Source organism: Conger conger, chromosome 15 (genome assembly GCF_963514075.1).
Source record: "Conger conger chromosome 15, fConCon1.1, whole genome shotgun sequence".
Taxonomy (NCBI): Eukaryota; Metazoa; Chordata; class Actinopteri; order Anguilliformes; family Congridae; genus Conger; species Conger conger.
In genome coordinates, this window is record NC_083774.1 from 26,104,588 (window position 1) to 26,132,541 (window position 27,954).

General features: G+C 40.3%; 1 protein-coding gene across 1 annotated transcript in view; it reads right to left on the minus strand.

Moving 5' to 3' along the window:
• Positions 1-22,453, minus strand: part of LOC133111090 (mucin-5AC-like) — a 41,086-nt gene extending 18,633 nt beyond the window's left edge. Inside the window, exons 1-30 of the mRNA XM_061221247.1 lie at positions 22,364-22,453; positions 21,024-21,080; positions 20,637-20,898; positions 19,814-19,928; positions 18,161-18,251; positions 17,918-18,030; positions 17,546-17,762; positions 16,896-17,021; positions 16,361-16,478; positions 15,544-15,682; positions 14,313-14,417; positions 13,879-13,948; positions 13,655-13,792; positions 12,941-13,105; positions 12,319-12,413; positions 12,052-12,178; positions 11,474-11,726; positions 11,141-11,175; positions 10,825-10,845; positions 10,554-10,657; positions 9,768-9,919; positions 9,415-9,553; positions 8,943-9,053; positions 6,152-6,331; positions 5,556-5,795; positions 4,866-5,022; positions 4,395-4,523; positions 3,590-3,740; positions 3,173-3,216; positions 2,812-3,057 (exon numbers count right to left, since the gene is read on the minus strand). Coding sequence (XP_061077231.1) covers positions 2,812-3,057; positions 3,173-3,216; positions 3,590-3,740; positions 4,395-4,523; positions 4,866-5,022; positions 5,556-5,795; positions 6,152-6,331; positions 8,943-9,053; positions 9,415-9,553; positions 9,768-9,919; positions 10,554-10,657; positions 10,825-10,845; positions 11,141-11,175; positions 11,474-11,726; positions 12,052-12,178; positions 12,319-12,413; positions 12,941-13,105; positions 13,655-13,792; positions 13,879-13,948; positions 14,313-14,417; positions 15,544-15,682; positions 16,361-16,478; positions 16,896-17,021; positions 17,546-17,762; positions 17,918-18,030; positions 18,161-18,251; positions 19,814-19,928; positions 20,637-20,898; positions 21,024-21,080; positions 22,364-22,430 — 3,967 coding nt within the window. The 5' untranslated portion in view covers positions 22,431-22,453. The remainder of the gene's footprint in view (positions 1-2,811; positions 3,058-3,172; positions 3,217-3,589; positions 3,741-4,394; positions 4,524-4,865; positions 5,023-5,555; positions 5,796-6,151; positions 6,332-8,942; positions 9,054-9,414; positions 9,554-9,767; positions 9,920-10,553; positions 10,658-10,824; positions 10,846-11,140; positions 11,176-11,473; positions 11,727-12,051; positions 12,179-12,318; positions 12,414-12,940; positions 13,106-13,654; positions 13,793-13,878; positions 13,949-14,312; positions 14,418-15,543; positions 15,683-16,360; positions 16,479-16,895; positions 17,022-17,545; positions 17,763-17,917; positions 18,031-18,160; positions 18,252-19,813; positions 19,929-20,636; positions 20,899-21,023; positions 21,081-22,363) is intronic.
• Between the last annotated feature and the right edge of the window lie 5,501 nt (positions 22,454-27,954).

Consider the following 27,954-nt stretch of genomic DNA (forward strand, 5'->3'; position numbering starts at 1 on the left):
TGGGTGCTGTGCCAGATGTTGTAGGTTTTCCTTTCGTTGGAGTCGTTGGCACTGGTGTGGTCTCTGTGCTAGTGGGAGGTCTTGAAGGTGTCACAACAGTAGAAACTGTGGCAGTCTTGGAAGTTACACCTGGAGTAGTTACTTCTGCTTTTGTTGTTGAAGTTGTGATCTCAGAAATTGGAGTTGTGGATGGTGTTTCTACTATAGGACTAGTGGGTGTCTTCTTTGATGGCGTTGTTGTTCCGGTCACAATTTCCTCTGTTGTGGATATCGGCTTTTTAGTTGTTGTGGGTGCTGTGCCAGATGTTGTAGGTTTTACTTCTGTTGAAGAAGGTGGCACTCTTGTTGTCTCTGTGCTAGTGGGAGGTCTTGAAGGTGTCACAACAGTAGAAACTGTGGCAGTCTTGGAAGTTACACCTGGAGTAGTTACTTCTGCTTTTGTTGTTGAAGTTGTGATCTCAGAAATTGGAGTTGTGGATGGTGTTTCTACTATAGGACTAGTGGGTGTCTTCTTTGATGGCGTTGTTGTTCCGGTCACAATTTCCTCTGTTGTGGATATCGGCTTTTTAGTTGTTGTGGGTGCTGTGCCAGATGTTGTAGGTTTTACTTCTGTTGAAGAAGGTGGCACTCTTGTTGTCTCTGTGCTAGTGGGAGGTCTTGAAGGTGTCACAACAGTAGAAACTGTGGCAGTCTTGGAAGTTACACCTGGAGTAGTTACTTGTGCTTTTGTTGTTGAAGTTGTGATCTCAGAAATTGGAGTTGTGGATGGTGTTTCTACTATAGGACTAGTGGGTGTCTTCTTTGATGGCGTTGTTGTTCCGGTCACAATTTCCTCTGTTGTGGATATCGGCTTTTTAGTTGTTGTGGGTGCTGTGCCAGATGTTGTAGGTTTTCCTTTCGTTGGAGTCGTTGGCACTGGTGTGGTCTCTGTGCTAGTGGGAGGTCTTGAAGGTGTCACAACAGTAGAAACTGTGGCAGTCTTGGAAGTTACACCTGGAGTAGTTACTTGTGCTTCTGTTGTTGAAGTAGTGATCTCAGAAATTGGAGTTGTGGATGGTGTTTCCACTATAGGACTCGTGGGTGTCTTCTTTGATGGCGTTGTTGTTCCGGTCACAATTTCCTCTGTTGTGGATATCGGCTGTTTAGTCGTTGTGGGTGCTGTGCCAGATGTTGTAGGTTTTACTTTCGTTGGAGTCGTTGATATTGGACCACTAGTAACAACAACAACAGGTGCTGTTGAATATGTACTTCGAGTTGTAGTGCCTGTGATAACAGGTAATGTTATTGTCCCAACTGAAGCTGTAGGTGCTGTGCGCGTAGGTTTGGATATTACTTCTGTTGAAGAAGGTGGCACTCTTGTTGTCTCTGTGCTAGTGGGAGGTCTTGAAGGTGTCACAACAGTAGAAACTGTGGCAGTCTTGGAAGTTACACCTGGAGTAGTTACTTGTGCTTCTGTTGTTGAAGTAGTGATCTCAGAAATTGGAGTTGTGGATGGTGTTTCTACTATAGGACTAGTGGGTGTCTTCTTTGATGGCGTTGTTGTTCCGGTCACAATTTCCTCTGTTGTGGATATCGGCTTTTTAGTTGTTGTGGGTGCTGTGCCAGATGTTGTAGGTTTTACTTCTGTTGAAGAAGGTGGCACTCTTGTTGTCTCTGTGCTAGTGGGAGGTCTTGAAGGTGTCACAACAGTAGAAACTGTGGCAGTCTTGGAAGTTACACCTGGAGTAGTTACTTGTGCTTTTGTTGTTGAAGTTGTGATCTCAGAAATTGGAGTTGTGGATGGTGTTTCTACTATAGGACTAGTGGGTGTTGTCACTGAATAAATAGTTGGACGTGTCGTGCTTGTGATAACAGGTAATGTTATTGTCCCAATTGAAGCTGTGGGTGCTGTGCCCGTAGGTTTGGATATTACTTCTGTTGAAGTAGGTGGCACTGTTGTTGTCTCTGTGGTTATTTCTGTTGGTTGCTGTGTTGTTTCACTCACAATTTCCTTTGTTGTGGATATTGGTTTTTCAACTGTTGTCTTTGCTGTGGTCACTACCTGTGTCGATCCTGTAAATTCTGGTAGCGTGACTGTAGGTGGGCTTTCTGTTTCAGGTCTATAGGATGTTTCCTTCCCTTTTTCTGTGGTTGTTGGTATAATTTCTGAAAAGGAATTTGTAGGTTTTGTCATGACACTGTCATTTAGCACAGTAATACAGTACTTGGCTAGTTTTCGGTAATTAACAACCCACAAGTTGAAGTAATTTTGTTTGGAAACTTTTGGCATTAGCATTGCGGCAGAAACATTTTGGAGAATACTTTTTGCTTCAGAGTTGCAATTACTTTCAAATGACTAAACAATTACCACCGATGGAACTCTACCACCAATGCAAATCATTTATTCATGACAAAAGGAGAATAATTCAACTGGTAGGTTCCGAAAACCAGTCCTGTACACACCGACGGTGAAAACTAGTTCAACCTTTCAGTCCCAAGAATGCCATATGGCACTCCAGTGTCACTACCATGAAATCCTATGGCCTTTTACCTTTTCAACCAATCAAGATTAATCTAAATTTTCAAAACTTTCTCAATTTTTTCATCCAAAACCCCTTGGGATTTGGGTGGAGCCACTTCATATTGGGTGTGGGACTGAAAGGGCTCAGGGTTTTGTACCTCTGAGGGGTTTTTAAATAAAATGTTTTCGAAAGCCCTGATAATGTTGATTTGACCAGTTTTAGGAGCCAAAAAAATAGTTTTCATACTCGTTTGTATGAGGCATTAGAGAGGTTTCAGTTCTACCTGGCAAACCTACTCTCCTGAACTTACCAGTTGTTGAGAATACAAAGACTGTTGTTGTTGGTGCTGTGGTGTATGTGGCGGTGCTTGTGGATTCTGTGGTCTCAGGTGACGTGGTTGGTGGTATTGTGGTGGTGGTAAAACAAGGATACATGTCCCTCTCAGTTGTTCCATTCTTTCCGCAGACAGCAGTGATACAGCTGTCATCACCATCGGTCGTGTTGTAAATGGTTTCTCCATAATTATATTTATTTCCTTTGTATATGCAGTAGCAGGCTGTGAAAATCAGAAAACAGTTTTTTTACTTGTCAGATCTATTCAACCATGTGTTTACACTCACCCATTCTTTGATTATTATCGTATTAATATACTGTTTAAAAGTTGTCCTCACCATTTACGTCATAATTACAGAGCACTCCAGTCATTGCACAGTAGCTGTAAAAAAAGAAGAAAATCGTCTTAATATATATGTTTGAGACCTTGTTTTGAGCCCAGTGCATATAACACTTTTTCTTTCAACAGTGTTCCCATCATTCCTTTGCTGGAGTACAGTACCACACGTACATCTGCAATATTTCAGATTTGTTACATTTGCAGCATACAGCAGAGACCTATAGCTGTCCATCAATTTAGTTTCTTCTGTCTGCTCACTTGTTTTGCAGTGTGTGTCATAGTGGTGTGCAAGTTTTGAAGGAAATATTTTTCAAAGAGCATCTCGTAGAGGGCAGGCCATTGGTAAAAATACAGGATTACTGGTCACCCTAGTCCAGGGTGTGTTTGCTGATTGTCCAAAAAGATGTCAACATACCAGGTCTCGCAGTTCTTTGTGGATGGGACGTCCTCTCCATCCTTGTAGTGATTTCCATCTTCATCATAGCAGCCACACTGTTCGCTTGGCACACACTTCATTGTGGCTTCGTCTAGGTAGGGCTTGTCAGCAGGACACTTTGGATAACAGCCTGAAAATATATAAGTCTGTCAGGACATCTTCTTTGATCCACGCTCAGTTAAAATTACTATTACAATATTACTATGACCAATTAACTCTGGAGGTTACTTCTATAGCTGACAGAACAACTGAACCATAACCGTTTTTTTCTCTGCTTTGCCAACGTGGCATGCAACAGTATACGTAGCCTCAAGCACTTTAGTGAGCTTGAAAGCAGTTGCCAAGAGTAAACTCACCTGACTTCTTCATTGCAACAATCTCCTTTCAATGTCATCTCTGGGTTTGTCTGCCAGTGAATGGCATTTAATTTTGATGTGACAGTTTACAAGGCTTTATGTTGTCACTTGCTCCTCTGACCCAGTGTAAGTGAATCGCAAATCAAAAAATGACAATTGGTATTGGTATTCAATACTGGCATTGGTTTCTTGTGAGGGGGATGACATGTTTTGGTTTAAAAAACATTCTGCGCTGGTGATCTGATCTCTATCTGATTGATAATATTATCGATATGATGGCTTGCTAGCAAGTGAGCTGACAGAACTGTAACCGCTTTGAGATCTATGTCTGCCTGCGCGCCAACAGCAATGTCCCCGAGTTGAAAAATCCCTGAACTGAAGGAAATAAATGTTACCCATGGAAACCGAGTAGGGAAAAAACATGTTACCTTCAATGGCCGGAATCTGATCGGAGCACATCCCTGAAGGATTCTTGCAGGTCTTAAAGCAGGGGGCTCCACAGGGCTTGTAGTGCCACTCACAGCCATCAGGGCCATTGTAGAAATCACAGAACAGAGCTACAGGAAACAGACCCAAATCAGTCTCAAACATTCACATGTTCTTTTTTCTCAACAGCTTGTCACTTTTCCAAGGGAATTTTAAAATAAAATTCTATAAGCTATTTCTTACATATAAATCAAATTCTGTATGTTTTTTTATTCGAAAATTAAACCTGGTAATGAGAGCTAAAGCAGAGTAACTGTTTTACGCACAGACAAACTCCTCTGCAGTTTGTAAGATTATGATATATCTGTTGTTACTCCTCCTTTTGCCTCAACTGGAATGTTTTCTCCTATAGATTTTAGTCAGGCCAGAATGGTCCATTTGCCTTTTCATTTGTGTGGTTTGTTGTGACTCACGGCAAATTCGGGGCGTCCTCCAGGCGACGCAGACTCCAGCCTCGTTACAGGCCTGTGCGTAAGCCGCTACAGCCGTGCAGAAGCACTCACAGTCTCCCCCGCTGTCACACGCGCACGAGTCACTCACGCATGATTCGTAGTAAGTCCCAGGGTCCACCTTGCCAGAACAAGTAAAAGTTTTTCTTTGTCAACAAATCACCATTTTCCATTCATATGCTATTTCTCATCATCACAATTACTGTACAGAAACATATTTTGCAAGTGACTTGACATTGCACTCACACAGAAGTGGCTGTGTGACATTAACTGAATGATCAGTTGACTGAAATTGGATGCCAGACTCTAGATCCAAAGCTAAATAAGAATCAGTCTCGAACAGTCCAGTCTCGGTACGGCAAAGATGAATACAAACACTCAAAAATGCAGAATATATCATTACAAAATACCAAAAAACCAAAAAAATACCTATATCCACTATAGCTACAGTATGTAAATACATCTACAATCTAATGGAAGAGGCCCAGATCTATTTTCAGGTGGCAGGATGTTTAAACCATACGAAAGTAGGAAAGTGCAATCCATATGCAATACATCCATGAAGATAACCATTTCCAATGCAATATATATCTATTTTTGAATCCTACCGATCGCAGGTGAAGGGAAACTGCGTCTAGTGTTTGCCTGATATACCTGTGAGTGGCAGTTCTTGAACGCTTTGCCGTTAATGATGCTGCACTGCCTCTGAGCCCAGGATTGCCTGTAAGGGTTTGACAGGCAGGGGTCTTTGACAAAGTCTGCATCGGGGCAGGAGGGAGCCACCTTCCAGCTGTTTCCAAACTCCAGGGCGTTGGCTACCAATGACTGGCTTCTGGTAGTGAAGTCATTGTTTGTGTTGCCATCGTAGTTTCCACACAGACCACAGACGCGGCCCTGGGGAAGAGAATAAACACTGACATTCATGTTTTGCCTGGAATACGGCAACACTACCAACTTGGAAATGTTGCCACAAACAGAATCTTCTCAGAATTTTTAACACAAAGATTCCCTAAAAGAGCTGCCTTTGCCTCCAAATGGAATAATTGTGTTTTTCCCCTAAATGTTTGCATGAATAAAAATGTACTCCTGGAAATATATTAGTGAACTGTAATAAAGAAAGTAATTTCCCTATTCATTGAAAAACGATTCATAACGATGTCATTGCACCAGTATATCATCACGTTTCATGTCTTTCGGTCACCTAGGAGATAAATTGATCAATCGCTTATGACAACCCATGAAAAACTTACCTTAAATTTCTGGCTAAGCTTTATGAACATGCTGGTCTTTTTGTCCCACATAAGGATCACGCCATTGTCTGCCTCGACCACGAGGAATATCCCCATAGGTCTGATCTTGTATGGAATCTCACCGGTGTTGTTCCTCTGGATCACTTGGTACTTTCCCTCTGACAGCACCAGCTCATTACTCTGCAAAGTGTAATGAAAGCCTTGCTGACAACAATGGAGGCTGAGCTACTCGCTACAGTTACAGTTTCTGGAATTAGTTGGAGTATTTAGTGCTGATTTTAGCTTTTCGGTTTGCTACAAAGATTTTCATTCCTGAAGCTTGATTGACATTTACAACTTAGGCCACATTACACCTTTATGTTATTTCATACTGCAACTGCACAACCCAGAGGGTGGGTGGGTTAAAATAAAATGAAAAACCCCTACCTAGAGTAACTGTAAAAGTAACCATCTAACTTGCTGACTGGTTAACTACTGCATACAACAATATTTTTTACATAATATTACACTTTTTTCCAATTGCTTACACACTTGTTGCGGAATTTGGCTCATTGTGTCAAAACTCTACACACAAGCCAAATAAGACACAACACTTGGAGATAAACAGCTCACTACTATGGCAAAATGAAACTTTGTAATCAAAACAATCTCACAATCCTTTTTCAAAATAACATGTTTGCAACAAAATGATACACACATGCACCATTTGAATTACACAAAGCAGCAACAACACACAGATTTACTTTATACAAAACACTGCTGTCTTTAGTACTTTTTATGCCTTTTTCATTTCCTCATACAGGCTTCTGTGAAAGATTGCTCCAGTTCAGTACGTCTACTCATATTTCAATGAACAAGAAAATAGAAAGGCTTCAGATAAAAAAATATATAGCTTATTTTTTTTGCCATTGCTGGTTTTTACAACAAAAAACACAAAGATAGGTAGAATTGCAGTACAGTAGTCATTGCAATAGGTTACTGTAAACTCACAGAAACAAAAATTGTCACGTTTCATGCTTGTCACGTCATGTTTCATGTTTAGTTATTGTCTTAGTTATTTTATTGTATATTTACGATTTAATTGTTAGTCTTTCCATGTCATGTTAGATAGTTTATTCATGTCACTGTTTTGCAAACTTGTTATGTCACGATTTATATTTGTTTCATGTTATGTTGTTCTGTTAATTGATTAGCATACACTTTTTTGTGTCTTCCTGCAAACCTTGCATTCATGCTTTTTCTCTCTCTCCCTTTCTGTCACTCACGCTTCCCCGCAATTGTTGCCTCCTGTTCGTCAGTGCACGTTTAAGCATTTTGTCAAGCTATTGTCTACCTAAGATCCAAGCCTGTTTATTGACCATTGTTATTAAATTCTGTTTTGTTGACCATTGCCTGCCTGTACCACAAACTTTGCCTGCTGTCTTTGTGCTTCTGCCCCACGGAGCGGACTTCCGTCTTGCGCCGTCATTGACCCCGAGCCTGCCTGCAGTCCATCTGCACTACTGCCCCACAGACAACTTTCCTGGTTACTGGAATTTTTGCATGGTTTACCGATTTTGAGACAGATTTTTGCCTTCTCCCTTGGTACTGTACTTTGGTTTTGGCTGGATTTCAGGTGTATGAACTTGAAATTCATACTACGCTCACTGGACATTTCCTGAATAAAGCCCTGATGGGACTTTATTACATCTCTGTTGTCTGAGGCATTTTGGGTCCAACCGCCCACGCATCGCACTCAAAAATAATGTCATAGTATCGTTAGGGATTGGGTGGATGGTTTTATGGATCCCGCCTTCTGTTAGAGTCTGTCTATAACCTGATACACATCACAAGCAATGTCATCCCTGGCTAGGCAACGGGGAAAATATACCAAAAATGACACCTGCCAAGGTCACACACTGCTTGGTCTGAATGTATCTATGCAGTGCCAATAGGACACAATCTACTGCCATTACTGTATTAGAGTATAATACACTGACACTTGCACATGGTCATAGCCAATGCTGCTAATGCTGTTCCTCTCAAATGGAACCCTGTACAGCTGCTTCATCGTCAGCTGGTGTTGACACAAGAGATGCGACAGAGTGTCGATATACTGACACGGTTCCTATTACGGAACTGTACTGTCCTCTCAGGTCCACTTTTGCACTTGTTCTTGTGTTTGATTTGTACGTCGCTCTGGATAAGAGCGTCTGCTAAATGCCACGTAATGTAATGTAATGCAATGGAATGTAATGGAATGTTGTGTGATCTGCGATGATTTGCACTCGTAGTTGATGTAGGCGGATGGTGTTGTTTGCCAACACTGTATTGACAATGACCAGTTCCGGTTCATGGGTTCACAGATGTTGCCTTCCACCCTCAGTACCACACAGTAACATCAAAACTGTATTACTGTGTACTTCACAGCACTATACCTATTTTTTTGTTCATTGAGGAGCATAGACCTAATATTGTAGGACTACAGTGTATAGTGCTGTGATACTGTTCTCCAGTCTAAATGTCTGTATTATGGATGCTATCATATAGCGGCTCAGGTTGGGCTGGACTCTCTGCCCAGCCTCCCACATTTACATGACAAGTTTAAGGCATGGTTACAAAAGATTTTGATGCTTTTGTCTAAGCATTCAATTTTAATGTGTTAGCAATTGGGAAAAACTGTCATAGGTCAGTCATGTTCAATATAGTCAGTTCTGTAATATCTCAGCAGGTTATTTTCGTGCACCTAAACCAATGCAGAATGGCTTTCTATGGCTATTTTATGCCAGACAGGTAGGCCTGCAGTCCTTACCCCTAGAAAGAGCTTGATGGCCTTGGAACAGGTGGTGCCAGTTGTTCCGCAGGGGACGTTCTCCGTGATCACCCTGAAAGTACCCTTACCGCCACTCTTGCTGCAGTAATCCTACAAAAGATGCACATTTGGGTTCACATGGGACATAAAATGTTTTAAACTGTGGTAGTATATGTAGTAGCGTAGCTTAATGTAATGTAACAACTTACTTTTGGAACTTTTGGAACTTTTGCAAATTTGCTTACCTAAATTCTAGGTCAGGGCACTGACTATGCATCCAGCAGCAAGCTGCTTCATTTGAGTTGCATGAGTAAATGGCCAAATAGATATTATGTTCAGTTTGGTATTCAAGAGAAAAGGGATATTTAAACAGAGAACAGGTATAATACAATATTCTTTCCCAGGCTACTATCTGGCTTGCTCCATGAGTACATTTAGCTTGCAGTTGCTTGCCATTCCTTGTAAGATGTACCTGAGTGAGAGTATATTCACACCCTCCACTGAAGCTGAACCTTTTTTCATCAAAGGTGATGTAGTTGCCATCTCCATATATGACACAAGTCCCATGGCAGTCTTTGGAGGTACATTGCCACTTGCTGCTCTTACAGGTGCTGAAAAGGTAGCAATGACAAATTACAGGGATGAGATTTTTCCAGATTAGCCAGAAAGGCTTGTTTTCAGAACCTAGATGTGTATATTGCTTAGCATACTCTCCTGCTTGCGGCTGTCTCAGAGTTGTAACGATTTGCCTCACATCCCTTAAATTACGATAGATACATTTCAGAGTAGTGTTGATTCATAAATGCGTCTGCGGGTTACGCTTACCATGTGTTACAGGAAACTTTAATGGTAGAGCCAGTCTTGTGCGGAACTCCGTTGTGGATACAGGGACAGTTATCCTCCTCTATGCAGTCTCCCTTCCCATCAGACACCAGTCCTTTGGGACATACGCAGCCTGAAACGCACTCTGTACTGATCTGTGGAGAATAATGTCACAAAACCAGTCATGATGGGGACCTTTAAAACAGTTGTCTGTGCAAAAGAGAACATTTCACACCATTTTATAAGTGCATGTGCCAAGAAATGGTTTGTTGTCATTTGTGCTGCAAAACAGCAGAGGGCAGTAAGCTGCGGCAGTTGCAGAACTACTATCCGCGTAACCACTCCTGTACTGCCTGTGCCCTGTCTAATCCTGTTTGAAGATACCAAAAATGGCTTGGTTTTGCCCACTAGTACAGACCAGGTTTAATGAGCATTGTAAGGGTACCATTTGCTGCTTTTCTCAGCCCTTCAAGCAACTGAATGCTGTATGTGCATCTGTCTGATTATTAATTTAAGGCAAGGACATAACAAACACGCTCATCAATATTCATGGATAGGGCAGTGTAATAGTGCAGTATCCTGGGCCTGCAAAGTGGATGACTGAATCTTTTCAGCTCTTGGCCAGTCTATCGGAAGGATTGGCAAACACACATTATTATTATTATTATTATTATTATTGTTGTTGTTATTGAGTGACTTATACACTGCATGTAGAAGAAGTAACTCATGTTGAGTGTATTGTACTGTAAGTGCTGCTGGGTGGTCTATAGGACAGCAAGTGTAACTTACACACTCCATGTTGAGAGAACTGCAGCTTTTCTGGCACTCAGACCCTTCAGTCGTTTGTGGTTTCCCCTCGCAGTTGAAGAAGACCATGGGTGCGACGCAAGTGGCTGAGGGAGGTACAGGAGAGGTATTTCAGTGTACTGTTTAGTCCCTGCTTCTAACATGAGGTCTGTATCCTTCTGTTTCACTTGGAATGGAGCATTATAGGTTTGACTACAGGAATTCAAATCTCAGAACTGCTATACAACTGGAACAGCTAATCCTTTTTTCACACAAATTTGTAGTAATGCCGTTCTGTGGTCTAGGGGATTTAAACTCCAACTAAGCACACTGCATTTAACTGTGTCCAGCACAAAAAGACAAACTTATCTTGTGATCTTTATTTTATTGCAGATCACTGAGTCACAGTGTTAAGTGCTTGTTCGGTCTTGACTAAATAAATTCTGCTTTTGAACATACTATATGCCCACATTGCGAAATAGAAACAGATGTTTTAAATACATAATTAATTGTATTTAAACACAGTACTGAAATGAGAATTCAGTTTTGAAGAGAGAGGGCATTATACTTACTTTGCTGCGGTCTTTCAGCCCCAAAGCAACTCAGTTTTCCATTCTTGCAAGTACTGCAGAAAGGGGACAGTGTGAGACTGTGCGTTTGGATAAATGGTGAAAATATTACAATGAACTAGCCTAGTGGCTGAGGTGCATGGCTGGGAAGGTTGGGGGTTTGTAGCCATGATACGTTCTGCATAGCTGTTGGGCCCTTTGGCAAGGCCCTTAGCTCCACATTGCTGCAGGGAGGATTGTCCCCTGCTTAGTGTAATCAACTGTAAGTCGCTAAAAAAAGTTAATCAACTTTTTTTTAATAAAAGTGTCAGCTAAATAACTGTAATATAATGTATTACAGAGTGAAGGTCCTACCATGTAGCTCCATTCTTGATGACTGTCTCTCCTTGGGGGATTTCTGTGCCTTTGCTGTAGCAGGGGCAGTTTTTGGGGAGGACACATTCGTTTGCGCTGTTCATGTAGGTTCCTTCTGCACATCCGCAGCCGTCCACAGGTAAGAACTTAACCTGGCAGGAGTAGTCCTGCTCGCTGAGAGAGCGGCAGGTGCGCTTGCAGCTGGTCATGTTATAGCCGTACACCATGGTGTTTTGGCAAGAGGTGTATTTATCTGAGAAAAGAAGGAAGACACCATTTCAGTATTCTTTAGCCTGACCTGCCCTGCTACTGTTTGCCTGATGCTAACCGGTAACACTTTACAATAAGGTTATATGAATTGACATTAACTAATGTAGTTGTTAACTAATTAACTACTGAGAAGTCAAACTGTACAACATTCTTTACATCAAGTATATCCTATTGTTTGCTAGTGTGTAGAAATTATTTTAACTCATACATTACTTAGTAGTTAACAAATACATTAACCTGTATTAATTAACGTTAACATTAGTTAATGCCAATTCATGTGCCCTCATTGTGTGGACCGTTTGACCTACTGCAGACTTTATCTCTCCAGCCCGTGATCCTGATGCCCCTGGCTCCGCAGGCGTAGACGTAGGTCGAGAGTGCAGCGCACATGCAGTCCTCACTCTTCTCGCAGTTGCAGGTGTCGTGCTTACATTGCTGAGGGGAAGGGCAAGTCAATCAAGAAATGAGCTCTTGGACAAACACCTGGCACTGAACGGAAATTAACCAGCTGTGATAACGAGCATGACCTCCACAGAAATGACGGTATCAAAATAATCGCATGCGTAATAACTTACTGTTTTGTAGCTATCCGGGCTTATCTCAGAATGGCACTCGGAAAATGGCCCGGTGTCGTCTGTCAGCATGGAGCACCAGACATCGGCATATTTCTCTGTGGAATGGTAGGATATGAATTCATTAAAAATGTGGAACTATGTTACCTTTATTTGGTAAAATGTCATTTAAAATGCCATATTACATACATGCCAAACACGTACTTCCTTTCCGTAATGTGACATATGAGAGAATTAACAACGGAGAAAGAAGGAAGGAGGTATTGTTCAGGAGGTGTACATGTTGTCATACTGATGAAGTCACAACTGCAGTGTTCATGTTGTCATAGTTAGGGAGTCAGAGATGTAGTGTACATGTTGGCTCCATTCTATTTCACCATATAATAAATTGTGCTGTTCTCATTTGCGTGCATCGCAGAATGCTGCCTGTTGAGGTGCCTTAATTTGGCAGTAGATGTCCATTCACCACGATATCCCATATGTTTTTTCAATAATAAGTGGTAACATGAGTCAGCGGTAAGTTGAGTCCACGTCAACAATGATTTGAATGTACTTGCTGTTATAAGGAGACACAGCTGTAGCGTTCGAGGAGTACTGGCTGTAGTTTATACGCTGCCATAGTTACCGTTCTCCACGCTAAGACTGCAGGGATCCTCAAATGTTTTCTTGATGCTGGGGCACGCGGACCTCGCCACCCAGGTGTTAGCGAACGCTGCTGCAGTGCCCTCCACAAGGCCGCTCGTGGATTTGAAGTCATCAGACTGGACGTCGTTATAGTTTCCGCACAGACCTGAGAGAGAAAGGCAAAATATGTTGGGAATGTGCCAAAATACCCTTCTCCAGTCAACCATCCACTAGCCTCTAGTGTGAGGGTCGTAATTCACAGTACTATTTGTCTGACTGGTTTGACCCACTCATTCCAACAATCCTGTCCAGGTTCTGGAGACATTGGAAAGAATTCTGGGATAAAATTGACTTGAGTTCTTGTCTTGATAATAATATAGAAATAATTATGTTGTCTCCTTTTGCTAAAAACCAGAGAGAAGCTCCACCAATCACGGAGAACATAACAACAAATAGAAGAATGCTAATGGTGCTTGAGAATACCTTTTTTGGAAACCATCAGGGATCTTGGAAGTATAGCATGAAAATAAAGAGGGAACAACTTCCAATAAAGTACAACCATATTACCTGTAATTGCCATTCAATAATGAGAGATTCTTGAAAAAATGCAAATGTTAAAAAATTTTGACAAGCCCTGGATTGTGTCCTGTAACCCTGGGGTTACAGTAGATCAGGGAAAGGAGAGGACATAAAGGTTAAAAATGTGAGCACGTACCACAGGTTTTCCCCTTGTTTGATTTGTCTAATCTGATGTAGACCTGCATGACTGGAATCAGCTCTATCGTCAGCTGGAGCCCGAAATTTGTGTGGACAATGATGTAGAATGTGGATGGCCTCAGTATGGTGACCTGGGCTGTGATGAAAAAATGATACCATTAGAATACATTGATTTCTGCCCATTACTAACAGATATTTAGCAGAAATGCTGCAACAGCCTACCTGCAAAATATGGCAGCGTAGAAGCAATATTATTCACAAGAACACCTCCTTTTGGGTCGACACTTATGGTCTGCAGAATGGAGAAAAAGTCAGTAGAGAGACATTTAGCATTCTATAAGAGCTGCCATAAAATGTCCTGGTTGGATATGGTAGCCAGTAGTCATCACTGGGTACTTTGTAGCCTGCTTTTGCTGTAAAACACCAACTATCACTAATCAATCTGCAGTACTAGATATTTGTCTAGTACTGCACTGTGGCCCAGTCTCATAGACACAGATTAAGCTTAGTCTTGGACTAAAACTTTCCTGTGGTGAATCTCAGATCTGATAGAACCAGTCGAAGACACCATAAGGAGAAAGAGGTGTTTCATGAATTTCAGGCTTTACTGAAATGATGTCGAAAAGGATGCAGAGGAAGGACTTGGTCTTACTTACATTATCTAGGAACCGGATGATCACAGCTTTCAGGCAGATCTCTGTGTCGGTGAGGCCACATTTTTCTAAATCCGCCAGTACCGTGAAAGCCTTTGCATTGCATTGCTAAGGGAAAAGGATGAGCATGAACATTTACGTGTGTGTTGTTTTAAAGGGAATGGTATGGTTTTCCTTACCCTTGGTCAGAACCTATACCAAAAATAATGTTTAACATACTCATATTTTTCAGAAGATAATTCACCCATTCTGCAGTTTTTTTCACAGATTGTCTGAATTGTGTCAATTGTGCTTACTTCATTGTAAAGTGTCACTGTACAAAAATAAAGGCTGACTGCTTATAGATTCACCAGGTTTGGACTGCAGGTACCTGTAAACTGCTAGTTGTAGCCACTCCCACTGCAAATATTATTGTTGTAAGTGCTACCTGTTGTTTCTAAATGTGCATATTTGTGCAATGGGTTTTCGGAGATAAAAATTGTTATTCTACGTGGACTTCATTCTCATTGGCTCCCTGGACTCTTCTGCAAATTGAGTACCTCTCTACCTACTATATATACAGGGGGATGCCTGTCACAGTAACATCTTTAAAGAATCTTTCAGTAAATACATTTTAGCACTTAGCCTGAAAGAAATATACACTCAGTGAGCACTTTATTAGGTATTTATTACGCTTATCTTTTTAGACTTATTAGTCTTCTGCTGCTGTAGCCTAACAACTTAAAAGGTTTGAAATGTTGTGTGTTCAGAGATGCTCTTCTGCATACCACTGTTGTGATGCCTGGTTATTTGTGTTACTGCCACCTTCCTGTCAGCTTTGACCAGTCTGGCCCTTCTCCTCGGAACTCCCTCATTAACAACGCTTTCTGCCTGCAGAACTGTTGCTCACTGGATGTTTTTTGTTTTTGAAGACTGTTGTGTGTGAAAATCCCAGGAGATCAGCAGTTTCTGACATATTCAAACCACCCTGTCTGGCACCAACAAACATTCTACTGGTCAAAGTCACTAACATAACATTTCTTCCCCATTTCTTTGACATTTGGTCTGAAAAACAGCTGAACTGATTAAATATTTGCATTAACGAATTAAGCCTACCTAATAAAGTGCTCACTGGGTGTACATTATTGCAGCATCAAAGGGCACCACCTGTAGAGCATATTGAACTTGACCCTAACCATGCCTTTGATAGGTAGAATATAATGGTGTTGGAGTCACAGCCGCTATGGGCACCAACCTTGGTCATGACGTAGGAGCACTGCCCGTTGATGCGGTAGGATTTTCCATCGAAGGTGGTGATATACGACCCTCCCACTACAGAACAGATTGATGGGCAATCCAACTCCACGCAACTCCACTCACCCCCAGAACACAAGCTGGACAGGACGGCTTGTATTTTAGCCAGTTGTTGTTGCAATGTTTCACCAAAATATCAAATATACATTACAGTACATTCCAAGTATGATGCAAATTATGAGTGGGCACTCTTACCTGAGTAAGAGTGTGGATGCTAGCTTTTGTTCTAGCCTTGTACTAAATCAACTAAAATCCAGCACTGACAGTCCTGTTACTTCAAAGTACCACAAACAGTGGTACAGTGATTGCATGTTTCTAACAACCAAATGCCATGCTCCTAAGCCTGATTTAATTGATATGCTGTGGTAATTACAGGAAGTTGTATTACTGTAATTGATATCAGTGGGACTAAAATGATAAAATGCAACATAACAAACAATAATTTTCATTGTCTTTCATCAAGCTGTAGATGAGATGAATCAGGTGTTTTAGTGCTGTTTTTTTTTGATAAGTTTGGACCAATCAGTTTGTACTTGCCACTGTTGCCCTACCTCTTGTGTTGTCTCATGTTGTTTGTGAAATGCGCTATGCAAATTAATTTTTATTTAAAAATGCCACTGAGTTGAATAGAAGAATATAATGCAAGAGATTGGACTGAAAAGGGCTAACTAAAGGCGGAAACTAAAATGATGGCAGAAGGAATGGATACAGTACAAACTGTAATACTGCAGATTTGACATTTCAAGAATTGTACTTACCATTTTGAACATTGGGTTTCATAAGATTGTCCTGCCTGGTATGATTTTCCATTATAGATGCAAGAGCACATTTCTAGTCTGACACAACCATTCTTCGTGACGTCATCAAAAACAGTCCCTAAAAGATAATATTTTTAATATTCAGCACCGTGGCATAGCTCTGAAATTGTTAGCTTAATTGAACCTGCAGCTATGGAAGAGAACTATAGTCCACCTTAGACGCATTACACTGTAGATTAATAAACATTGAATCTCGTCCATCAGCTTCATAAACATATGGTATCATAAACCTGACCAGGTTGACACTTGTGAGGTAAGTCCACCCGATTTAGGGGATGCGTTTTTCTAATAAAGACTTCTGCGATTTCTTGCAGTGGAAATTCAAACCGTAAAACTAATCTGGTGCTGTGTCAGCGAATAGCTTGACACTGGCTAAAACGTGGTAGCAGCAAAGAGATGATGATGGATAATTCCTAGTGGAAACCAATCTCAAGCAAACTATAGCGATTGATACGAGTAAAATGATGGTGTTTACCAACTGGACAGAAGCAGCCATCGGTGCAGTGCTCGTCACACAGCTGGCTTCTTTCGCGGTTAGAGCAGGTATTGATGCATGGGTTTCCACACTCCTCGTACTCCATGTTAAAGGGACAGGATTTGCCTGAGTGTCACAGTGAAGCCAGTTAGCAGTGATAAAATAAAAATAAAAAGGTATGTTAAGGACCACTGATTTACCAATAAAATTCCCTTAGCATTTGGATGAGATGCAGCTTCCTGAAATGAATTAATTTAAGACAGAAAATAAATTAATAGATTTAAAAAAATAAAAGAAGTGCGCATATTCTATCATACACCAGGTGCAGATTCACACCGGATATGCAGATTTGCAGTTGTTTCCCAGCACGCTACACACTCAATGTACATATACTTTGAAAATAAGCATACTTGTTTGTAAATTAACCAAAAAAATCTTGAAATGTGAGTCGTTTCATTCATCTATGGAATACATTACAAAATTATAAGGTTTATAAATTATAAGACAAATTTTTCAAGCCGATGCTGGCTAGGTTTATCATGTAGCGTATATTTTGATATAAAAGGATTAGATTTTTTTTCATGAGTGTCTAAGAGAAAGATACAGTATAATGTCCCTTTGGTTGTGGCAGATAGTGAAGAGCCACGTACTGCAGAATTGCTGTGTCCTCCACTGCTGTGGCGTTCCTCCAGCGTGCACGCACTGCCGGGAGTACTCAGAGATGGTGTTACACAGGCAGAAAGAACTGTTACTCGTGTCGCAGTGGCATAAGTCGGAGACGCAGGCTTTCATTAAGTAGTCGCCGGCCACCAGGTCCTGGCAACTGCTGAAAGCACTTCCGGAAAGCAGCTTGTCGCAAGCCGTTCTCTGCAGGGATATACGCCCATGGGATTGTCAAGGTACAATAGAGTGCATTGTGTTAAAAGAATACTAACCCTACCGCACCAAAAAATAAATGGCACTTAAGTCACAGTGTACATTTTCTATCATGCACTCGCACTACACCATGCGCAGATTCGTACCAGCTCTTTAGTGTTGCAGCGCTTTTCCGGCAACAATGCAGGTTCTTCACAGGTGTCTTCGGGGCTATTCATCCTCCAGATGTTCGCAAAGTTAATTAGATCTAACTTTGCTCCTGTAAGACATGAGAAGATTGGAGGTTAAGCTCTGAATATACTATATTTTAACATACGATAGACACAGATGCGATTTTTTTCCGAGTTGCATGCCTGGGTCTATTTCATGGAGGTGCACGAAAGATTTACCGTCTCTAACGAATTCATCATAGTACTGCACCCCATTAAAGTCTCCGCAGAGCCCACACGTCTGGTTTTTGAATTTTTTGTCTATCTCCACCTGTTGAGCAACATGAAAGATGCGACTTTAACATTGTATTGTAAATCGTAGGGAACACAAAATATTACCTGAAACACAAGCATTATATACAATATCATATTTTATGTATACAAATATGTAAATGTGTTTAAATAAGACTAAATGCTTTTTTATTTTACCATGTGCTTTGGCCATTTGATGATGTAGACTAATATAAATTTGCAAATGTAACCTAACGATGGTAATTTCTGCCGGTAGCATGCTTAACAACAGTGAATTAACACATTAGTTTGCTAACAGGACCTTTGACAGGATGTTTCAGAAAATCATGCTCGCAGTCACTAATATCCGTGATCAGGCTTTTGTTTGTTTTTCCCAATATGGATTGTTTGCTTATACTTAACATAATGTGCATACAATACACAAGGAAGAATGCATTGTGGATTCAACATCCTGCTCTCTATTATAGGCCAGTGGGAATTGTACAAGAGATGCATTACTGCTTCAGCAAAGAAGGAGATGTTTCCTGCAAGACCAATGCAATAGTGTATGACTGGACACAGCAAAACACAGCGTACATCACATGCCTTGGAAAGGACACTGTATGCACTGACCTTCTTCTTGTGCTTTTTGCACATATAGGGTTAAAGGTTTTGTGCCACAGGGTTACGTTCCTGGCTTGAAAAAGCCTGGTTAGATACTGACTTGTATCTGGCCCTATCTGTGCAACAGGCTGCTGCTTGTCTTGGCACAGGCAAGCAGGGTGGTAGCTATATTCCGTATCTCCATGCCAACCATATGCGAGGGGAAATCCCCCTCCCCTAATGGTTGGTTTTAGGATTAAAACCTTCTCATTTAGTAGAAGAACCCCATCTTGTGGTACGAGGCCAGCAGCGCTCCTGACTGGCCTCTCCCTCTCATTGCATAGATATTCTGCACCATGTTATTCAGAGTTATTTCAAACGGGTCATAGCTGGATTTTACACCAGGGTAGTGTTGCATGACTGACAGAGAGACATCCATACCCCTGTTCATTGTTTGAAATTTGGTGGGATACTCTATGCTACAGCAGTGTGATAGGGTGCGGTGTGGGAGGGTGAGAGGATGAAATGGAGCTGCCACTCTCCCTGGAACACCCTCCATATCGATATAACTGGATGTAAACACCATTAAACTCCTGAAATGACACCTGAAAGTATTCACCTGTCACTACAGCTCCGAGCAATTAAAAAAATATGTTATGATGGTCACGCTTCATAATATTAGGCTAGAATATGTTAATATATTTTTACCGATATAAGATCAAATGAGTGGCTATGTTTTCTGTGCGAATGATAGCCTCCCAGCTAACAAAACGCTTCAAGACTTCAAGATTAGTGCGTGGAGTGTACCTTTTAAGGTTTGTGAATTATGCTTTGTACAGGAACGAACGCTGACATGTTTGCGTGTTCTACAGAAAGAAAACTCTCCCATGTTTCTCCCACAAACCTTTCATTTACAACCTCTAGGTCTCAGAATAGGACATTTGATTAAGGATGTTGCTGTTGCAGTGTATTTTTTAGTCAGCATCACAAGCCTCATACCAAGAAGGAGTCATCTTCGTTCCACGTGGCGACCACGCCCAGCTTGGCTGAGATCTTAATGTAAGCTGAGGTCGATTCAATGTTAACTCCATACTTGTTGAAAGGCAGGGTTTCCCTGGAAGATATGGAAGTTGGTTAAAAGCACTCCGCAAATAACCTTAACACTTATTATCTCTTATTAACAGCCATTTGATATTTGGTATTTTAGCATTATAAGACGTAAATATCACACGTGTTATAACTGGGTAGGCATAGCTGTGATGGCTTATTTAGCTTATTTTATGAATCATGCTTCACTCAGGGTACAGGCTGCATTCCTGGCTACCCCATTCGGGAGCTGGGATACTTATTTTCATGGTCAGAAACTAAATGGGAAATTGCCTTAGCTATTGTGCATTGTAAAGGAAAGTTCAATAATTGTTTTTGCACAATTGTTTTTTAATACAGGCAATATGTGGAATAGCTTTCCAGGTACTGGAGGAAAATCTTGGGTTGTTCCCATCCATGATATAGTTCCTAAAAAGGTGCATGTTTGTCGCTGGGGTGATACCCTATAGGTACATAAAATTGTACCCCTTTCCAGCAATATCAAACTAATTTGTACCTTTACTTAGAAAATGTACTTTTTTGGACCAAAAGAGAAAATTATTGTACTTTCAAACTACATTTGGGAAATTTGATCGTGTCACTTTATTACTGAGCTGTCACTATTTCTGAGAGTGCTGGATACTTTTAAGTGTGTAGGTAAAAGACTATCCGAAATGGTCTGAACGGCATTTTCTCGTCGTCATTGAGGGTGAGGGTGAGATTTCCCAGTGCTCACTTTTTGTTGTTGATGACGTAGGACCGACTGCTGAGCTCCACGACTGCCCCAGCCAGCTTCATGGTGATCTTGCTGATGGTGGGAAGGCCGTTCACCACCTGCCTCCTCAACTGGATGTTGAACTCTTCAAACTCGCTCTGGCACAGAGAGCTCATGACAAAGTTACAGGTTGAGGTAAACTGGAAGATGTCCCCATCGAAAGTCTTGAAGTGGTAGTTTCCCCATGTGCTGCATACTTGGCCGTTATGAGCCGGGCTCACTCCTTAGGCCGGAGAAAAATCATCAGCATCAATATGACATCAAAGGTTTTTAGCAGAACATTGTTTTAGTTAGTACATGTCGGTAATCGTCAGTAATTTGTGAAAACATATTTGCAGACTTCCTTACCTGCAATGAGTGATCCCTTTTTCACAGAGGGGATGATATTAACTTGTTGTTGAGCAACTGTGGAGAGAAGCAGTGAATAAAATCTATTTATCATATTTTGTATGACATATTTTATGTCAGTTTCTCAAGTCACATTAATATATTATTATTTATTATTTTAGATTAGTGAAAATAGCATGCTTTGATGTTTGTTTATAAATGTTTTATCAGACTTTTGGACCCTACTGTGCATTGAGAGATACATTCAAAAAGTAGTCATATTATAATATACCAATTTATAATATGAATCTCTCACTGTACATTATTTATCTGTCACTGTACATTGAGAAATACATTCAAAAAGTAGTCATAATATGTCCAAAATTCTGATACCACATTGAAAATCCATCCATCCAGTATCTTAACTGCAGGGGGGCTGGAGCCTATCCCAGAATACATTGGGAAAAGGGCAGGAATATACCCTGGACTGGTCACCAGTCTATTGCAGGGCACACACACTTATACCCACAGGCAATTTAGACTCTCCAATCAGCCTAACCTGCATGTTTTTGGACTGTGGGAGGAAACTGGAGTACCCAGAGGAAACCCACGCAAACACAGGGAGAACATGCAAACTCCACACAGAGATGCCCCAGCCGACCGGGATTTGAACCCAGGACCTCCTTGCTGTGAGGCGGCAGTGCTACCCACTGCCCCATCTGTGCCGACCCCACAAAGGTTTAGGATTTTGAAAAATGTAAAACAAATTAAAGTTACTTCAAAGCTATGCAAGAACTACTTGAAGACCAAAGAAGAGCAAAGTGTGCTGCACAATCCACAATCACCTGACCTCAACCCCACTGAACATTTATGGGGACACTTGAAGACTGACAAAAGCTAAGCATTCAGTAACATCACAAGATGCTCTTCGGAATATTGTCCAATAATCCATGCTAACTTGAGTGCACGTTGCTATTAAAGCAAAAGGTGGACATATCAATACAAGAAATTCTGAAATTCATGTAAATTTCTCAAAGATTCAACTTTTCACTCAAATTGTTATATTGATAATAAAAATTGTTATTAAAAAGTTAATATTAAATTAGAAAGAACTCAAGATAGAAGGATTTGGTCTTGTGGTCTTAGCTAATTGTCTTGTATAACTGGAAATAGTACCATAGTATACCATAACACCATAAATAATACCTCAGACACAGAATTTCCTATCAGCGGCAGTGCAGTCTAGTTATTTTCATACTGGTAGTGCATCACAGAAGAATCAATTGCAGCTAAGTAGTAACTGCATTAACAGGAGCAGCTCCTGCAAATCTTTGTGTGATGTTACAGAAAGTTGTACTGACCTGTCAGCTCAAGCGACAGCAGCGTCCAGACCAGCAGCTGTCGGACTATGTCCATTGGTGTCCCCATTCTGCCGAGGGGATTGGAACGTTCTCAGCACTGGTGCAAGGTGTAAAGTTCCCACCCAGACGCTGGGCTTTATACCCCTACTCTCTGAGGAGGGACCAAGGCTCTATGGAGATCAAAGGCAACAAAGGTGGAGTTTAAACATTTGACTGTGTCAAGATGAATGGTGACTCTTTGTTTAAGTTCCCTCCCTAAACATTAACATTACCATCTTGTGTTGATACATTTGTTCCATGTAAAAGATCTGCAAATTCTGCTATTTTTGAACTGTTTTCATATAGGAATGAAGCTCATTTAAAATAGTATTTACTGACTGATTCATTGTTCAGTTGTAATCCATATCTATTGTATTTATTACATTATTACATTATCTTTGCATTAACACAGCCAGTGATGTATTTCACTACTTTATGTTATAGTATGATGATGATGATGATGATGATGATGATGATTATTATTCTTTTATACTACTACTAATAATAATCATCATAATCATTATCGCAATAATAATAATCAATATAGCTGCAAGCAGCAATTATTGGGGTCCACTCCAAATGCACATGATGCACAACTGCACAGTCTTATGTATAATTAGGCTGTAATGAATATAAAAAATGTCATTGATGAATCTTATAATGGAAGGATTTTGAATGTAGGCCAAGTAGTTCAGAAGATCCAAAAGAAAATCCAAAATGTGAAAAATACATGCTTTATCTAGGTGGCACTATAGAGCACAACTAATTGAACTGTTGAATTGAAATATGCTTTGTGGACTTTGTACAAACATAAGACTCATCCTGGTTGCATGTGTTATTCAGAGGTTATCCATCACTTAATTTTTACCTATATTCACCTCAATTTTTGAAAGACTGCTGTGGCTGACCACTTTGGATTACCATAATTATTGTTATAGCTTTTCCTAAGCATACTCCCCAAAGGGTCGGAATGTTTTGTGAATATGGGCCTTGGATGAGTTTCTTTTGGCAGATCAATGTAATGTTTTAAATTATATATGATGATAAATAAACTGTGTAAATCCAATTCTAGGCCATAAACACCAGAGTTATGCTAACAGGATCACAAAATGTGCCTCACCTGAAGGTAGCACTATAGGGGTTAAAAAAGTGGTAAAAATCTCTCTTGGCCATGAGTCAAGTACGTCTATGAAAGTTTCTCCACATTCACATGCATACTATTTACGCCTCACCTTCTGTTTACTCGCATTTTCCAGAAATTTTGTGAGAACAGCATAACAATTCATCGTAGAATATTTTGATAACCTTTCATCTTCTGTCATGAAATTATTTCAATGATATGCTCTTGTGAGACATGGGGCTCTTTCAAATAGCTTATTTTTAGATTCTAGCTTCATTTCCTTGCTTCCTTTGCATGCTCCAATGCCACCCATCAGAGGAGGCAATGGAAAGGAAGCAAGGAAAGGACGTCAAGGAAACGTTTCATGGGCAAATTGAATGTCATTGCTTTTTCGAGCCTCATGGCAGATTGGGGGAGGTGGATCCACAGGTCAATGATTAATGTGTTACACTTACTTCTGCAAAGTATGCGCTCATGTTTCCTTGCTCAAGAATCCTTCAGGAGAATCGGAATGGAAAAGAAGAATCAGGACGTCCTTAAAAAATCTTGATCGATTTCCAGGTTGAGGAGTGAGGGGGCTTGAGGGACGAAATAAGTGATTGGAAAGAGCCCAGGATCTTTTTTAGGCAGACTCTTTAGACTCATTCTAATGGCTTATTTATTCCCTCCTTCTTTCTGTCCTTGTGTCCTTTCCTTGTTTCTAGTTCCACCCATAAGGAAAGGCAAGGAAAGGAAGGGAGAAAAGGAAGTGACGATTGGATGAGAAAAATGTGAATTAGGCAAATTGAATTTCCTTGCTCCTAAAACATCAGTTTGAATCCACATTACAGTTACAGACGTAGCAGATGCTGGACAGGTGGATCCACAGCTCAATTATTTTTATGCCACACATTCAGAAAAAATACTTCCGCAAAGAATCGGTTTTTGTTTCTTTGCTCAAGAAGTCTTCAGCCTAGCAACCTAGTTCCTGGCTCCTAGATCCTTGAAGGAACATTTAACAGATTGGAATATCCTAAAAGTTGGCAGACCTTGATCGATTTCTAGGACAGGTGAGGAACAAGGAGACAAGGAATGATAAAATAAACATTTCGAATGAGCCCCTTGAGTCATCTAGAATAACACATTTCCAGCAAACTGGATTTTCCACAATTTTGGCCCAAATTTTTTTTAACTGCTCCTACATCTTTTGACCAATTCTTGGACTCTTTGATTCTGACTCTTTAAACGGGGGAATTTGGTCTGATTGGATTGCAAGGAAAGGGTGAGGTGACCTCAAAATCTCTCTCATTGTAGATTTTCACTCCATTTTTATTGTCCAGTGTTTTTAAAAGTAAGTGCACACATAGTACGATAATCTCTGCTAAAGCTTCAATATCTTGAATACACATTACTCTCAAACTGTAAAGCCTCTTTGCTGTTGCTCAAAGGAAGATTGGAGCTCTTATTAGTTTTATGTACCGTTGCCGTAGTGAGTTAGTGAGTCACAACGCTCCTAGCAGATCCAGGAACTGCATCCTGATTTTCTTTATTTTTATGAAGGGGATATGGGTTTTGTATAAAGGCAACCCCCTCTAGTGACTGGTTAACCACATAAGCACACAAGCACACACACTCACACAGGCATAGACTATGAGAACAGGCAGTAAATTTGCCCATAGTCTAGAGCAGTGTTTTTCCAACTCCAGTCCTCGGGACCCACTTGCCAGAAGGATTTTTGTTGAACTCACACACCTATTTAACTAATCAAGGGCTTTTTTTTGTGGCTCGTTTGGTTCATCATCTGTATAATGGTGAATAATACATCTGTAAAATGGTACATGGCTGAATCCTGTTAGATCCGCTTGTGTACAAGAGGTTTCCACAGCTCTTTGAGTATGACCAGTAATTCTAGAGATCATAGTTCTGCAAGGAAAGGCAGGTAGCTTAGCAATTAGCTTTCATATGTTTGTTGAAAGTTTTAGTTATCAGCAAAGATATGACACTTTGGACACTTTGGACATTTTGTCTTGCCAGGTGAAAATGTGGCAACCCAAACTCTGCTGATTGAATCACAAATTATTGATGAATTGATGCATATGTCCATTTTATATGCCTTATATACCTTTATAGGCACTTCTTGCTACTTTGCAGCCCTGGTTCTGGAATGGTGCTTCTGTACAATGTACCTCAATTAACAAATGAACAACAATTTGACCATATCTAGAGATGGAGAGGGAATCAATAAAAAATCTGCTGTATGTCTCGTTTTGAGTAGTGAAATAATTAGTGAGTTAGCAGGTGAAGTTATCTATCCATCGTCCTGCTGCAGGCAAACTGTCTCCACACACCAGTCTCCGGTCTGAAAGCCCTTCTTGGCCAGTATCCCCTTGAAGGGCTTTTCAGCAGATGTATGTATGCTTTCCCACCTTAGCCAAAGCTCAACCTGTTCTCACTGTTTACCAGCTTCTGCAGTTCCGGGTAAGCATCTTTGCTTGTTTGATCACCGCAAGTGAGCGCTGCTTTGTGGGACGGCTACTTCGCTGGAACTTTCCCCCAGGCATACAATTTATGTAGGATGCAGAAATAAAACAAATGACTCCTTCTATTGCTTAAACAAACTTTGTGATTTATGTAGTCAAGTGTTACCAGAGGTTAAGCTCATTCAGAGAATAGCCGCTGACGTCAGAAAGTTCTGAATCATGCATATTACTGTGAAAGACACTTTGTTTTAGAACAGACTGGACTGGAATTGACGTCACAAATATTAAAATAAAAGTCATATGTGGCAGTATAGGAATTAGTATGGTTTTCTGATGGAAACCCTGATAGAGCTACTGGGTGTGCTGGCTTTGTTGTTACTCTGCACTTAATTCATCAATTTGAGGAGTTGGCTCACTTCACCTGGTTACCTGGCTCTGAATTGGATGCTGATCAGACCTGGGTCGAATATGTCCTTGTTTTGGATTCAAATACTTTTCTGTGCTCAATTGATCATGCCTGGTCCAAGAGGACCAGATGGTGGGGATTGTACTTTTTTGAGAGAACTTCATAGGTTCAAATACACAGACAAGCTCAGTAAAGCATAGAAAAGTATTTGAATCAAAAACAATTTGGAAAACAAATATCTGAACCATGCCTCGTGCTGATTAAGGGGAAAAATCAACAGGGTTGCAGAATGCTGGTTTAAACACCTTTCTGAGGAGTCCTCCATTTTGAAAGTTCTGTTACTATAGCTATCCTTTTTGTTTAGTTACTTGAGCACTGTGCATGTGTGTTGGAAAAGTAATAATTTTTGCTTGACCCCAGTGTCTTATTTTAGCAGTGTATAGGCAAGACTTTGAAAGCAGCTCTTAGTTGGGAAAATATTTTTGTCTCGCTCTTGTCTCTTTCCTTGTCAAAGGAGTTTCTACTAGTCATCTTGAAAGCTTTAGCATATGAATAACAATTGAATGATCCATTTCCTCAGCCCTTGAATTTTGCTGTGACATGTATTGTGGCAAACTAATGCACAATGATAAATAAATGCAAAATAAATGTCTCAAAAACTCTTGATAAACCAAAAATATTAACTACAATCTATCATACAATATAATTTGTTTTGTACAATTGGATGGTATCAGGTACAGCATTGGGGTCAAATCATAATTGTACTCATTTGTGATAAATTTCAGTTAGATTCTAATTTTAATTAGATTTTAATTAAGTCTTACAATTTCTTAAATATTCAATGTCCAAGAATGTGTTACTTAAAATGAAGAAAAACAAGTGATACTGCTCTTTGATATCTTAGTCTTGTAAATGGCATTAGTATTGTTTGCAGTGTTATTTGGCAGAAGTGTCTCGAAGATGGCAGATGCATGTTTGTCAAAATGAACAAGGCTTTTGTGTTCTGCAGTATATACGACAATAATTTCTGCAACCTGATACAAATTTGCCAATTGCTAAGAATATAACATCCCCAGTTGCTAATATAAAATAAGAAAATAGCGATACAACCATTGGATTACACATCACAAATGATTACACAAACATAGAGGTAAATGACACATTAATGTCTGAGAAATGTTTGCATTTTGAATGATACTTTTGGGAGTGAACACTTAAATATTTATCTTGCCCTTAGTTCAGCAAACATTTGGAACACACTTGCTGTGAACAAAATAAATGAATATAATGACATAGAAGCAAATACACTTCAGAAGTATATTTGTTTCAAATGTAACTATTTTTACACTAGGATAAGAATAAATATACATTGAACTGAGATCACAGGAGATACTTTCGATATCCTTTGGAGGTGGAGAAAACAGAAAAGTCATGAGCATACTTTGCTTGATTTGTTTCTATAAAAAGTGAATGGGTGGGACTGATGTTAATCAATCCAGGTCAGGGTTGAAAGGAACTTGTCACGCTTTTTAACCTTTCCATTAGTCGAACATCCTATGCCAATCCG